Here is a 15,930-nt window from a genome sequence, read left to right as displayed (position 1 = left end):
TCAAATGCTCATTAATGAATTTCTGTCATGAATGCTAAGGTATTTTCATTTTATATTTGTTTTGGTGAAGCTATTATAATAGCTCTTAGCAAACAAATTTCTCCATTTTTGTATTTTTTGTTGTTTAATATTTTCCTAATTTCTTAAGTTCAGTTTTTGTACGAATTTTTTGAATTTTGATTGAACACTTATTTTTCATTTTACATGGGACTTAACTTATCTCTGGTTTCCCCAATTGTTACCATCTTATGTATTCAGTGGTACATAATTGTTCACTTCTAACTAGTCGTTATGCCTCGTTCAGATTACGATTTTTCCAACAATCCTTGGAACTATCATGCATTCATACAACGATGGTTAAAACCTGTGCTGCCCTCTATTGCTGACATCTAAAGTGAACGAGAATTTGACGTTAGCAAAGCTTTTGAGGTATGCAGTGTCAAGATATTACTGTGTTCAAAGTGTATTTAACGAATAATTTTTCTTCTGCCCATATTCTTCTTCGTTTGGACAGATCCATGAAAAAAAATGGAGCGAAGGGAGCTTCGCGAACTTTTCGTCTTTCTCTTGTCGCTTCCTTTTCCGGTCTCCCAGCTCATCGTTAAGTGGCAACATTCAGAACTACAGTAAGTATTGTCAGGACATGCATTCACACGACTAGTTTGGCCAACTATCGTTAGGACGATCACTTGAACAATTGTAATCTGAATGAGGCATTATACTTCATCGTTACCATGACACTGATAATGTAGTGATTATCAGCTTCTGTTCATGTCTACCCGAATTAGCCTTTTAAGTATGGACCAAAATTATTTTCATCTCAAATGCACACATGTACGGTCTCAGACAAAAAACATGAACTACCTTTGTGTGGCAAAAGGCAGAACTTAACCCAAAGATTTGCCTCAGAGGATGTGACAAATGCAATACACTTACTTGCTCCATTCTGCTAGGGCAGTATACAACTCCTCTCAGGGCAATATGGAGCTGAGGAGGAACTTGTATCAAGGTTGAGGTCAATTTTATGTGCCTGCTTATCCTCCTTTCATTTTTTGCATTCATTTTCCATAGTTTTGCTGGCTCTGTAATATGTATTTGAAATCATCAATAGTTGTTGTGGCGCTTCAATCAAAAATCAGATTTAACTGGGAGTGCCATATGTGAAAAAATAATGTAAATCCATGATTAGCTGCCACACTGTGTATTTAAAAATGTGATAATGTTAGTGAAGGCATTCAAATTACTCCCATACTTGCTTTGGAGCACATTTTGACTGAAGACTAAAGGGATTACAAGGTTTGGGTGGGTAACCTCTGGCTGACCTCGTGTTGGCCCCTTCCAACCATAACCTAATTGAAGGAAATGAGATGCAGAAAATTATTTTTATGAGTAAGAATGCAACCATAAGCTGTTGCATCACTAATAGGAAACTTACTAAAAGTTGATCTTGTGAATCCGAGACCGAGTAAATTTTCAGTCAAATGGAATTTTTAGGATAACAAATGCAGTGAAACCTGAATACATTTGGAGGTCATTTTTACTAACAAAAACTGTCTACATCTACTATCTTCCCAAGGTTCTTAGAGTACAGTCTAAGAACCTTGCTATCTTCCCACCTTGTAAGTGTAATTAGCATGTCCCAGTGTAAGTTATATTTGTAAGTTCCTTGGAAAAGTTCTGGTCTTCAGCAATCTACTCCAGACCTCAATCAAAAATAAATGGATTAACTTGGTTGGTTTATTCAATTTTGAAAGGGAGCATAATGCAGAAATGGTGGCAAGTTATTTGGCATAGTTGCTGCATAAAAATGTGCCCCAGTTTCTAAAATGTTATCCAAGCCTTCTTCCCCAGGTCCATCACACTGAGTGAAATTTAGGGTATTTACACTGTGATTTTCTATCCCTTAAGAAAATCCTTCCCTCCCGAATACTTTCAGTTTGGGGTGGGACAGTTATGAATGAGCCCGCAGAAGACAAGAGCTGGGGTGTGGGGTTGTAAACTTGGAGCCGCCCCAGTGAAAAATTTATGTGTGTAAAGAATATAGTAGAAAAATTATATTTAATGCCTTTACAGATATTCATGGTGAAGCAAAATCCCAGTACTTTTTCAAAAACTTTTATTTGCTTTTGACTTGTTTTGATGGCTTCGAGAGTTGTGTCCTTAGTTCAGCCCAAGTTGGTTTATTTTTTTGGACTGATTTATCTGCTTGCTTTAAAAAGATCTTCATCTATAATTTCTTGATAATGGTTGATTGGTGGAGACATGAGAAACACCTATTTTCAATAGTGTCGCCAGGTTTTTGAAATGAGGGTGGGGGTTAAACAGAGATTTAGGTGTCCTTCCAGGGTGTATTGAACTCACTGAAAATTGGTATTTTTGATGTTGCAAACGTGATTTTTAGGACACGTAATCAGTAATTTTGAATGAGTTTTTATTGAAACAAAGTAATGAAGGCTCAAGGGGAAGAGGGTTGTAGCCCAGAAAACCCTTCCAGTGGCTACGCTCAGGATATTTCTAAGTATTTTTAGAAAACTTTGTCATATTTGCCTCTACATCAAGTTAGATAATCACAATTGCATAAATGTTGTGCACAGTAATATAAACTGAATCCATAATTGCATGAAGGGTTTCACTTTTTGAAGCGGTGAGTTATCAGTTGAGAGAATGAAGTTACACCAGGCCCAAGCTGAACACCTTAGGGCGGTGGACTTCCATGGCCAGAGGTCGCCAGCACTATGCAGGGATAAGGCTACCGGGAGGTCTGGGGGTATGGAGTATAATTTTTGAATTTTTGATACTAGCCCTCTTGAGATTGTATTGAATCTTCCAATTGAATTATTATTTTGTTTACTCAAGACGGTGCTAATTCGTAGCCCACGTTATTCATATGTATATAATGTAGGCTACGGCTAATTATGCTGTGTAATGAGACATAATTTAAATCAAGTTAAGTGCTCAATGTTGGTACATATTCTGACAGTAAAATTTGCCACTTTCGGAACTAGAGGGCGCCAAAGATTTCCAGGAAGGGAGGCGCACATACATCCCGGCGGCCCAGCACGTAGCACATGAAATTAATCAACCGAAAAGATAGAATGAATATATATAATAATAATCACACGTAATAATAACCCGAGCATAAAATAATCTCCAATTTTCCACGTCTTCTTCTTCGGGCATCTTCTTCCTGTCCACGTCGGGTGCGGTCCAATGAATGCTACTTTCCTTCCACATCCGCCATTCGTTCAGTTCGTCTACTCCCAGCGCCACCATACGACCAAACTTCAAAGCTAACGCTTCTGGGATTAGGAAGTTTCCTTGGAACTGGTGCTATGTACTCTCTTGAGGCGATGCCGAGCGTTACCCGCGTGGAATCCATTCCGTGGAGGCATGAACTTGTGGGAAAGGTGTCTATTATTTTGTTTTCACTTTAGTGACTTTAGTTATGTAGTAAGGCACGAATAATCCTTGTTTTAGGTCCGTGTTGTTTATGGTCTAGATATCCCAAGTTTCTCGCTAATAGTTTATCCATGTGGAACGCTGGTAGGTGTTTTTTCGCGTTATATGTAAAATATGTTTTGTGTCGTTTAGGTTAGTGAATCTTTTCAAGTATTACTTGTATTGTGGTCATGGATGAGGTTGAAACGGATTTGCTTGATGAGCATTGTCGTAAGTTGTTTGGCATATGCGAGAAATTAACGCAAAGTTCAAGTTTAGATTCTATTTGTGATAGCTTTCGATACTTAAGAAATTCGTGTGCTTCCGGTATTGAGCACCAAAACTACATTGCCGATCATGATCGAGGATTACCGTGTATAGTCAAGGTATTGGAATCTATTACCAAATCTTTACCTTGTTCAGAAGAACGTAATGTCTGTTTGCGCTTGGGCGTTCAGTTATTAGGGAATATGACTGTTGGAAATGACGAAACAAAGAAGGTGGTGTGGCAGAAATGCAGCAATATTTTAAGGTATAACCCATCAGAAGATTTAGTTTTTACCTATTTTAATGGATTATTTTTTGTGGTATTAATTTTTTTCTCTTCTTTTTCAGTTCTACGATTAGGTGTGGTGACCAGAAAAGTGCTAACTATGCTGCTATGGTCGTATACAACATATTTCTTGGAAGGCTGAATGAAGAAAATTGGCAGGAATTCGACGCAGCCTTTGTAAGTGGAATTATAGCCGCAGCCATCAGTGGTTCGGAGTATGGGTTAGTTTGATTTGGTACTTGCACAGCTGCAGTTATTCGGAAAATTCTTCTTTAAAACCGACCATTCCCTGTATCACTCCTTCAATAATTACTGACCGGATATTAAGAAGTTTACACTAATTTTTTTTGCTGTTGCAAGATGAGATTTCATTCATGTATTCACTCTGGAGTTCTCAACCTTCCCTGTTTAGAGTAAGTAAGCCTTTCTCCAAGTATAATGTTCGGGGTCGCAATGAATGTTTATCCTTTTAAAGTCATTTGTGGCTTACCATTAATTCACAGTTCATATTAGTAGTGATTCAAGCATGTTAGTAGGGCTACGAAACTTCTCACAGCTGTGTCCTTGTGTAGGATGGTACATGGGTGACGTAAATTCATCCAACAAAGTTCACCTTTGTCATCTTGGGGCTCGTATTGCCTCTTTTGTGGTGGATAAGAATGTGATATGTCGTGAAAACATGGTGTTGCTGCTGCTATCTTTTAAAACTATTTATAATATTTTCCTTTGTTTACTTCCTTTTTAAGGTGCTGGGCTAGGGTAGTATTATATGTTGGCACATTGGTTCTCATTAGTTCCCCAAAATGTTATGCTATGCTAGGGTGAGACTAGGATAGGATAATTAATTTCTTCGCCCCGGTATTCTTGACCTTTCGCGTTGTGAGTAAGGCATACTGTGAATAATAGCACAATTAGATTGAAGGAATAATATAACTAAGCTACGAATTTAATTGCCAAGAACAAGCAATCTTAAAAAAAGTCAAAAGTTCATGGTAACAGCAGCAAAGGGACCTGCTTTGCTTCATCAGTCCCTCCCAAACTTCTATGGACTTCCTGTATCTTGCAGAAGGTCCTGAATACATCTGCTAGCTGCCCGCAACTAGGGACTCCACCTATGTTAGCTACTCCACCATGGATTCTCTATTCATCAACCTCTTTGGGAAAAAGTGGAAACTAACGTCAATATGTTTGGTTTTGCAATGGAAATCACAGCTCTGAATTAATTAGAAGGTGTCCCTGTTTTCAATCAATAGGATAGGGACTAAAGGAAGGCTTGTAATTTCATTCATTAAGCGATTCAACCACACCATCTTTTTCATGGCCTCTCTGGTGGCAATGTACCCTGCTTTAGTGGTACTGACGGTAGTCACTGACTGTTTACAACTTAGCCATGGAGCAGCAGAATATCCTACGGCCATCACTACTAAAGTTCTGGAGTGGCAACTATTAGTTTAATTGGCAAAGTCAGAATCGGAATAGCATTTAAGCGTTTGCGGTAACAATGATTGGTATAGTAGCCCATGCCATTGGGTACCAATTTAAGTATCTGTTCACTGAAGCCATGCATGACATTTTGGAATGATCTTAAGACTTCCGACACAGTGCTTTCAGCAAATCACAGGTCTCGAATAGTTGCCATTACCAAATGTAGCCTTCTTCTGATTACTTATTGTAAGAAACATTTTTTCCATCTTTCTCTTCTAAGGTACGCTTCAAACTAGGCATCACAACTGGATATGACTCAACCTAATTGAACTTTGCTATATTTCTTGTGGACGCTTCTAGGTGAATAAATTGAGCCATCACTATTTTGTTCAATTTGCATTCTCAGAAATGGCCAATCCAATCCAAAATCCTATGTTCCTGAAGTTATTTTGAATATTTAAAATTAATGTATAAATTTCATTTTCATCTCCAATAATAATCCCACCATCAACATTAATGATCACCATCGGATTTCTACCATTTGCACTCCTTTTGATGAAAAGACAGGGATCTGATTTACTTTGTTCCAACATTGGGTCTCCATGAATTGGAAAAATCGTTGATTCCAAAATTGGGGAGACTGGTTAGCACATCCAAGCACTTCCTGAAGGGTGGTATTTTCCATGGATGGAACCCTCACACAATTCTTTATCATTGGCCAAAGTGATTCCAATTCACCTCACAACTGACTTCACATGCCATTTAATCTGTTGGCAATGGCCTTTGTGCTACAACTGCATCAATTTGGCTGGTATTGCCAGTAAAATTTCAGCAGGCTTCTTGGGTGCATGAATCTTCATATTGAAAACATACAAATTATTTGTGGTTTTCTTCTGGTCAGACAAGTGTTCTGCTTCGTGTTCAGTTTGTGATCCAACTGGTTGTGTTCATGTTCATCTTGCAATTTGCATTTTAATGGGCATTTGTGTTCATTTTGACATTCTGGTGTATCTACTAACTTGCCTTCTTGGTCAATTCTTGGTTCGTCTTCATTTTCCTATTTTATGATACATATTTAAAATTCACGTAAAATTTGTTATTGATGTATTTGTTCAAAAAAAATTTCACTAAAACAGCATTTTGAGGAGATGTAATAAAATTTTATTTTCACTATTGATATTGCCTTTGCATTATGCATATAGTATATAACTTTTAACTGGGATAGTGTCAGTAATTTTCTTATCACGAAAAACAATCTTAATAAAAAGTCAACAGATATTGTTCGGACATAATTTGCTTCATTAGCTGGCAAGTGGCAGGTTGGTATATAATGGATAAAATTGAATGTAAGCTATACACCTTTAGTGTGAATTGAATACAAAGAGTAATAGCCCTGAGAATGATGTAGGTGTCGTTTTTTGTGTTGTGTGTGGTTTGAAGGGAATATGTATATTACCTTTCTGTGTACGCAACATCATTGAAATTTTGGTGGCTTTTCCTTTGTGTAATTAAGTTAATATGGGATGGCATAACAATTGTAGAGGTGTCAGTTCTAAGGGCCTGCCAATTTGTAACCTGTCTTCCACCATTTCATTAATATTTTAGTCTTATAGAAAACTAGTTGAGAAAGGATAGATATCAGCTTTTGTTCATTTACTTTATGTCCAATTTTTGTATATATTGGCAGAAAAAAATGTGATCAATGTTTACAATCTGTGTTAAATATATGTGATGTAGTTGAGATCAAAATGGTTCATACTAAAAAAAACTGGCTGTGCTGTTTTGCTAACTAAGTTGAAAAATGAAGTCATTTTTTATAGTGCTTGGGAATCTAATGGCATAACAGTATACATAAAGAAAAACTCAGTCGTATTCCTCAACATGTAGTGGATGCCACATTAGGCAGGAAAACCTCAAGAAATGTTTATATTATTTTCCAATGACTCATACAGTATAAGATTTGGTAGTCTTTTTTCCAAAGACTAAGATGGTACTGCATTTATTAGAGTCACATTGAACTTCTCTTAAAAGATTCAGTTCTCTAGTAATGATTCCTAGTAGTAGTATGTACTTTTAAATTTTTCTTTGTCAATATTTGGTTGCTCATTTTTGGCGATTTGCTGCCTATCTTCTCACTTAAGCCTTCTTGTTTGGACATTTGATTACCTCCAGCTATCCGTATAATTTGCACCTATGTCATTACAAATGCTTATTTTTATCATTCTCAGTTCATTTTAAGCCATAGTTTTACATAGATTTTTATTTTGCAGCCTTTTTATTGTGGAACTGCTTCTGAAGTCCAAGGGATTCCTGACCAAATACTACTCAGAGTTAAGTCCTGAACAGAAATACTACATTCTTGATGTGATTTCAAGCAATGTGTCTGCAATTAGCAATGATGATACTACCAAGGAGAGTAGGAAAGTCCACCTGTCATCTATTCAGTTCATCTCTCATCAGTTTTGCGCCAGTTCGGACAGCATCCTGAATATCAGATCCTTCTGCAAAGTAGAAGCTAACCAGGCCAGTGAAAATTTATCTCAAGACATTTCTGATGATGGAGATCCTTGCGAAGTGTCCAAGTGGCTTGATGTTCTATCATCTGCATCTGGTAATGAAGAATATCTTTCATCCCTGCAAGATGATGGAGAACTCTTGATTCAGGCTGTGTGTGAGTATAAGTTTTTATAAATTTCTCTGATGTCTCTGTCTTGGACTGTTTGGTGGTGCAATGGGTTAAAAATATCTGGGTTAGCCTCAAATAGGGTGGTTGGCTGTTATATTTTTACTGCCTAAATCGAAAGAATATTACTCCTGGAGTACGCATTTAACACTTTTAGATTTTTTAATGAGGATATCTATTTTTCGCGATAAAATGAAAAGTGAAAATTTTCAAGCGTGCATAAATGTGATGGCTATGTATGAATGATGGGAAAAACCCATGTGACGTCATTCTGGTTCCCGCTGCTGCTGAGTGAGATGACCTTGGGGCGAGGCTTTGAGCGCTGATAGGATGCAGGCTACTAGCAGGTAGCGCTTGGCTTAAATAAGGATTATCGATACCTTCTCAAACGCAGGAAACTTTCCGGCCATAGGCAGTTTTAATAGGTGATTATTAAGGAATATTTCCCTGATCTCTGTGCCTCATGCATGCATTGGTAATCTCAGATGATGTAAAACTATCTACTCGTATAGAAACTAGGTCCCTGTGACGTCATGTGGAGTGGTTTCGCATGGGCACCAATCTGGCCTTTTTTCAAATGCGATTAAAGTTGACCATTGCCATTCGTCTAAACTGGGGTTTCTAAAACCAAATAATTTGTATATTTCGAATACACTATTGGTGGGCAACAAATCACAATCAATGCCTTTCGTTTTCTTTGGTGCAGGAAACTACCCAATATATCCCTCACCCCTTAATAAGTTGTAAGTGCTAGTTTCTAGTGGATGCACTTTGATGGGTTGTCATGATCTGGCCCAGTGGAAGAAACCTGCCCTTTCATTCTTAATTTATTTAAATCTTCTTTCCTTTCCTCTACTGTTTGTAATTTACATTTTTCATTAATGAAACTGCAGTGGCACCCTGTCCGGGAAATTCCTTTTGTGAATGTAAACCTAAATTAAAATGAGAACTGTGTTCGTGAGATCATGGATGTTCAGAAAATTGGTTCGCACAAATGCTTCAAAACTGCTGAGTGATGTCAGAAATTACACTCGGGCACCACAGTGCACAGTCATGTCTCACGCAAGTTGCCTGATATGCAACTTCTGAGGGATGTGGTTCTTTGATGACTGAATTTGGTCGCACACCGTGATGTTTAGATAACATGAAGTTTCAGTGAAGGTGATGGATGCATGTTCACCACATCACGCAGCTCTGGTTTTAGATAACCTGGACTTATGGCACTTTGTCTATGCAGGCGTGTGCCTTGCTATGACTCATGCTATCTCTACATCCACTCTCCGCTGCCTTTGCTTCTACTATTCCCTTCCTCTCCAGTTTGACCTAGACTAGTCATGGCATAAATATGTCCGAGTGTGATTGAATCTCCGGTTTCATAGGGCTGTAGTCACCCAAATGCGAGACCACGGCAATAATTAGGCATTAACAATATGAAATATACAATTATAGATCGTGGACAACATTTCTCATAATTTACAACTGGTTAACCATTGAAGAATCTTCTAAAATTATTCAAGAGTTTTTTTTCTCGCCGCTGATCGTCATCTGCATGCTGGAGCAGACGTCCAAGTAAACTTGAAACATTCCTTCCCAAAAAGTAAACAAAATAATTCCCTTTTATGAAGAGAATTGTAACGGAAATAATTACCCCGGTGTAGTCTTGCATTGAAATGCAAATATCCTGGTGCTTCGCATCCGATTATTTTTTTTTATGGATATCGTGGAAAATATCGAAGAAGTGTAAAATTCATTCACAGAAAAGCTGCAACATGGATAATCGAGACTCCGCTGTAATTTGTATCTAAATTAGTACAGGCGGTCCTCGACTTTCGTACACTCGACTTTCGTACAATTCGCACTTTCGTACATTCAAAATTGACACCTTTTACTCGACTTTCGTACGCTAAATTCGGACTTTCGGACGTTGGTCTGTAATTTTTTTAAAATTCCCGCGATGTTTATTGCGCATCCCAACATTCAATTGTTTCAAATGGCAGTATCGGCAGCACGGTCTTAGATCGGCAGTATATACGAACAATACGAACGTATATAATGAAGGGAATTGTTGGTAATTGACTCTAATCTAGGTGATTTATTTGGGAGAGAGACTGACAGCTATAGGCTCCTTTATCAAGGGAAGAAGAAAGCCTTCATTGAAGATATTTTTCAAAAGAAGTTGACTAGACATCATCGAATAGCTTTCAATAAAACTAGTAAGACCTTTCTAATTGTGTTTTTTCGTTTGAGTGCTGTTTAATTCATGTAAACCTTCAGCAACGATATTGCACGAAATATCACCCGAATTCCGTTTGTCCTTTGTCTTTTTTGAATAACATGCGGAATATACGCGATCACGAATGTCACCTGCCAAATATCGAATTTTGGTGTAAAAATTAAAAGGTATCCAGAGTGCGGGTTCAACAAATACATTTTGTTATGCTTCTTGATATGTCCTTTTATTTATAGTGGACGTAATAAGTGGAATGTCAACTTAGACGCCAAGAGGAAGTTTCACTCGATAGCCAACGGAGTTGTTTTTTAAACTTTTATTTGCACTTTCTGCCTATTTTCGAAAGAAATTAGATGATTTGAGGAGTTTTATTAACATATTATTAAAATTAAGTCAATTGAAATGAATTCCGTGAAAAAAAAGTTTTAGTACGTATATTCCGCTCTTTTGGAACGTAACCCCTAATTAGTATGGAAGTCAATGGTTCGACTTTCGTACATTCGACTTTCGTACAAGTTTTCGGGAACGCATTGTGTACGAAAGTCGGGGACCGCCTGTATTTTGTTATTAAAATGCATCTAAGGAAGTTATTATTATTTAAATTAACAAAACTGAGTTGTCTTTGAGATCTTGGTTGCATTGTAATCCAGATGTCCACAATGTTACCTATGTTCATGTAGTTGTCTATAACATCAGCCAGTGCTTGTAATTTTTATTGACTGAAATCGATACAGGCCAAATTGATTGTTTTAAGTAGGTGATCCATCTTGGCCAAAAGTAAATGATTTGTGCGTAGCTGTCACCTTACCCTACTCTCTGTAGCCTGTAGCTATAGAAACAGCATTGTCCCTGGGAAACTGCTACAATTTATCGGGAAGTTAGTGTTAATGCAAGTAGATTGCCAATGTATTTTCATTATTATGAGTGTCAATTAATGCAAATTAAATGCATGTGCTTTTGCAAGTAGTTTTAAGTTAGTAGTGCTGTGAATATGAGGGTTACCACACTGACACTGAAACTGTACTGCATTCCAGGTCTATTAAACTCACTCTTTACGAAGCACACTTTTTATTTAAATTAACAGAAGTTATAGATACATAGAGATACATAGGTCTTTTACTGAGAAAAGTATATCATTGAAACTTACAAGATTGTGGCAAAGTTGTTTATCTGTCTAGTAATCTAATTTGGATACAAGAGTATGACTTTTCTCCAGGTCAAGATTGCAAAAATTAGTGCTTTAATTGAGCACCCTTAAAAACTGGTACCATTGTGAGAAATAATAAAATACTTTCCAATGTGAGAGTGCTTGCTGGTGAAATTAATAAAATGCATTCCAAGGTCAGAGTGCTCACTAAAACATTGCAGAATAGTATGATTGGAATAAGTGTTCATGCTTTTTACGTGCCCCTTTTCTTCATTTTGTTATTAACATCCATACTCGAGTGCACATAATTTCTTTTCTGACAGTATTTGGAAATTTTTGTGGCATGCATTGCGTGATAAATTATCTACATGAACGCCATTAATAGTATATGTATTATCCAATTTGTGTGATGTGAAAATGTGGATTTTTTTATTAATGTTTTTATGAATACATATTTTACTTCACTTATTTTTTGGTAGAACTTAGTGAATGTGATGTAATTAGATGGCTGTAGTTTTCATTTTAATTTTTATCACAAATTAGTTCTCCTGAAGAGCATACTGCTTGTTGGGAAACTTGCAGAAGATGAAGGAGATCTTCAGCATCCATTTGTTCCTATGCAGAAATTGTCAGCTGTGGGTCTGATACAGCCAGAATGTGATATTGAGGGTCATCCCGTCCATGGATTCAAAAGAAATCTTGTGAGGTTGATTGGAAATATGGCATGGAAGAATAAAACTGTTCAAAATAAGGTAAGATGTTTTGAAATAGTATATGGCTCCTTTCAACGATCGAAGTATAAAATTTGTCACCGTTGACGTAATTTTAAGATTTGTATTAACTGCAAAATTGATATTGTGCCTCGTTTTTGTAGTTACCATGTCTTCTCACATCACAAGTCCTCACTTTTTTCTGCATTATTAGGGGTTTCTTTGTTATTAGTGGAGTGGAGTGTGAAATTAATAGGTCCTATGATGGTACAAGTAATGGGAATAGTTGGGTTCTGTGTTTATATTGACTTGTACAATATGGATAGCATAGTGAAATTATATGTTTCTCTTGTAACCCTGCTTGATATCTCAATGTGGAATTCCTTTGCAGGTGTTGGAATTAGAATGTGTGCCATTGATTCTGGACTGCTGTAACATTGACGAGAGGAATCCATGTATCCTTTTTCAAAACTCATTATAAATCGTCTTCAGCAATGACTAACCTTGTCATTCATGTCTTGAAATATTGGTTCTGTATTTATCTCATATTTCGTAAGTGCACATTGGGTGCAAGCTCCCCTAACGCTTTTACTCCTTGCTGAAGCATTGGCTCTGGTCAGGTTTTTAAATTTATTTTGCTATCCCCAATGATTTGTTTTATTTACATAGTCTCCAATAACTATCATGTTGTATTTTCTTGATTTGTGTTAAATAATCTAAATTTCCTGAAATATTATGAGACTTGGAGAGGCTAGAATACTATGGCATGCTGAACATCTGCATTATCATTTTTAAAATTTGTAATCCCCTTGCTTGACATGGTTATTATTCCCAGGAAAAATATGAAATTAATTTTGACTGTGGTAAATGCTTCTAATGCCTATTCTGATTTGGAAATTATCTTAGGTGCCGAAGTATAATTTAATTTGAGATGAATTTGTCAATTTTTTTGGAACTTCATGCAAAGATGTAGTGCGAAGTTATTTAATGTCAACCTCAGACTGGTTATGTATCTTCCATTTATGGGAGCAGATAAAGGTTAGGCTTTTTCGTTAAGTTTCGCTTAGAAAAGCACTAATTTTTTCAATTATCTCCTATTTATGATTGCTTAGTTAGATTGATATTTCACCGATATGATTTTGAAATCTTAGTTCCATATTCCATAATTTGAGCCTTTTCTCCTCATAAATAATCTCTCTTTAGAAGGAAGTTGCTGTAATTTTCGTAGTAAAAGTGAAGGGAAGCAAAAAAGTATAATAGTGTAAATTTCTAATTTGTCTACTGTAGTAAATGTTGTATGCATTGGTAAATGCGACAGAACCATTGATAATACTTTTAGAAAGAAAAAAAAACGCTTTAAACATGAATGGGAATTAATATCTCAATTCGGGTGTGTTGGAGTGGTTTCAAAAGTATTGATTGAGCAGAAATTCTTATTTACTAAAATAAAGAATTATCATGATCACAGCTTGCTTGCCGGAAATTCTTAGAAGCAGTCCTTCAAAATTGATGGATTGCTAATAGAACATGACAATAAAAAACTGGTTTTCAGTAGTCAATAAAAAAGTCTTAATAAATCATGGAAAAATACAGTTGTAAATAGGTCCACCACACTGTAATTTACACATTGAAGTTGATGTTCAGGTTGCCTTATTAGTCACTCAAGTACTTGTGCTCCAATACAGGCATGCCCTCGAAAATGATTGAAAAGAAGGCCACGATAAAGGCATCTTCATTACTCGTCTTTTGGAGATTTTGCACAAAAAAGGGGACTAAATTTGGTGATGTACTTAATTTATTTTCGAAATAAACTTTTTTTTTCAAAATAGCAGGGTGGTCTTAGAATTGTGTATGTCTTAAGATTGATGCAAATACATTAGCGTAATGTACCTCAAATCTTGGGTCTAATAAAATTTTAGGGTCACTAAATTTGCCTTCACTTCCACTGTTATGGGAAGGAAAGGAAGTAGCGTAATGTTGTTTTTAAGTTTTGTACAGTGTTTTTTATTAAAGGATATTTCATAAATACATGAACTGTTAATATTTTTAAGATGCTGTCTTTATAGAACTGTACTATCCTTATCATTTCACAGTTATCACGCAGTGGGCCATCATGGCAATCCACAATCTTTGTGATGGTAACGTGGAGGTTCAAGAAGTAATATGGAGCCTTAAAAGAGAAGGTGTTATAAATCCTGACTTTCTAAAAGAAATGGGGCTGAGGCTTCATGATTCAGGAAGTGAAAAGATATCAATTATTCCATTGCCCAAATGAACCTATTATTTTTTTGTGCTCATAAGTTGGCTGTCAAAATTATTTTATGTGCCCTGTTCTGGTTATCAAATGACCAGTAAGCACTATTCAGAAAACAAGAGGTAAAATTATGATATGATAGTTGGTAAGGTGTGTTAGCATTAATTTTTAATCGGTGTGCGTCATACTATCAAAAATCTCATTTTTTAAGTCTGTTAAGTTTTTCAATTATTTTGATAATTATTTTTGTCATTTCTGTACATTTCAAGATTGAATAGCCATTTTGAATTAACGGAGATTTTTTTTAAAATAAGGGGCTGGTGGCTCTTATGCTCTGGGAAGTTGAAAATGAATTTATCGAGTTAATCGCAAGGACAGTACAGTGCTTGTATGGACTTTTACAAATCCTATATGATTCTGGAATTGTTAATGCTCCATAGAGCTCTTTGTAGATTAATATGACCCCACATAATATTTATCTTACAGATAAAAAAGTGGTTTCAGGAGTCACATTGGATTTTGCCATTGAAGAAAATAAAATTGCCTGATCAATTTAACAGAAATGTTGAAGTTTTTTTTCTATTGATCTTTCAAAAAACAGCATATACATTTATGTTTCGGGGTCTGCTTGACTGGAGTGGCTGTGAAAAGTTTACCCTTGCCCATATGGAAAATTGAAGTATTATTTCATTGTCTTAAATATTTCCTGTATGATATTAGTGTTTTTTATGTTGAGTTGTGAAAAAATATAAATTATGGAACCAATTATCCCAATTTATTCACCCCCTGGTTAATATCGGAATATATTCATGTTCTTTCTATGTGCAATTGCTTATTCATAGGCAGAAGATTCATGAAGATGCAGATGAATATAATTGTCAAGGTTGAGGTCAAATGTCTAATTTATTTTCTATATTGTAGGGTTGAATGTAGAAGACTGCCAGCAATCACTAATCATTAAAGAGTAAAGTATATGGTAGATTGTCTTTATTTGCAAAAGGCAAAGTTCTAACAATGTTGCTAATATCCAGAGCGATTTACAGAACTCGATAAACAAGAATGGAGGATTTTCATCGTTTGGTGAAAAAAGTTCTTTAGTTTCATGTTCCATAGATATCTAATTATGGCGAGTCGCTTCTGTGTTCCCCAGCGGGATGGGGGAAAAGAATTCTCCCGCAGTATCCCTGCTTGTCGTAAAAGGCGACTAAAAGGGTGGAGTGTATGTCTTGTTGCAAATAAGGAATATTTCAAGAGAAGGTGGATTTCTCACTTCATATATTCCTAGACTTGAACTTGCAACAGGCTGAGTATAGGGTCTGGCCCAAAGGACATACGGTTTTTAAAAAATCACAAAATTAGTAATTTCTACTCAAAAACAAATTTTATTTCTCTAGCTGCTTATTTAATCATAGGTTTGTCGGAAACACTAGGAGGCCTGATAAGGTTCCATCCGAAAACCAGTAAATGATGCCGTAAGTGTTATAAGCCTC

The 15,930-nt window shown here is 36.2% G+C and overlaps 1 protein-coding gene across 2 annotated transcripts; it reads left to right on the top strand.

Moving 5' to 3' along the window:
* Positions 1-3,334: 3,334 nt before the first annotated feature.
* On the top strand, positions 3,335-15,205 carry LOC124157762 (ataxin-10). 2 transcript variants are annotated; one of them, XM_046532764.1, is made up of 6 exons: positions 3,335-3,970; positions 4,054-4,212; positions 7,687-8,087; positions 12,020-12,228; positions 12,578-12,641; positions 14,280-15,205. In XM_046532764.1, exons 1-6 carry the CDS (start codon positions 3,630-3,632, stop codon positions 14,459-14,461), a joined length of 1,356 nt encoding a protein of 451 aa, XP_046388720.1. In that variant the 5' UTR covers positions 3,335-3,629; the 3' UTR covers positions 14,462-15,205. The 2 variants fall into 2 exon arrangements, with proteins under 2 accessions (XP_046388720.1, XP_046388721.1); XM_046532765.1 differs by having other exon boundaries at positions 3,336-3,970; positions 4,054-4,168.
* The last annotated feature ends 725 nt before the right edge of the window (positions 15,206-15,930 follow it).

The sequence above is a fragment of the Ischnura elegans genome, chromosome 4 (genome assembly GCF_921293095.1).
Source record: "Ischnura elegans chromosome 4, ioIscEleg1.1, whole genome shotgun sequence".
In the NCBI taxonomy this organism is placed as follows: Eukaryota; Metazoa; Arthropoda; class Insecta; order Odonata; family Coenagrionidae; genus Ischnura; species Ischnura elegans.
This window is presented reverse-complemented; position numbering and strand designations above follow the sequence as displayed.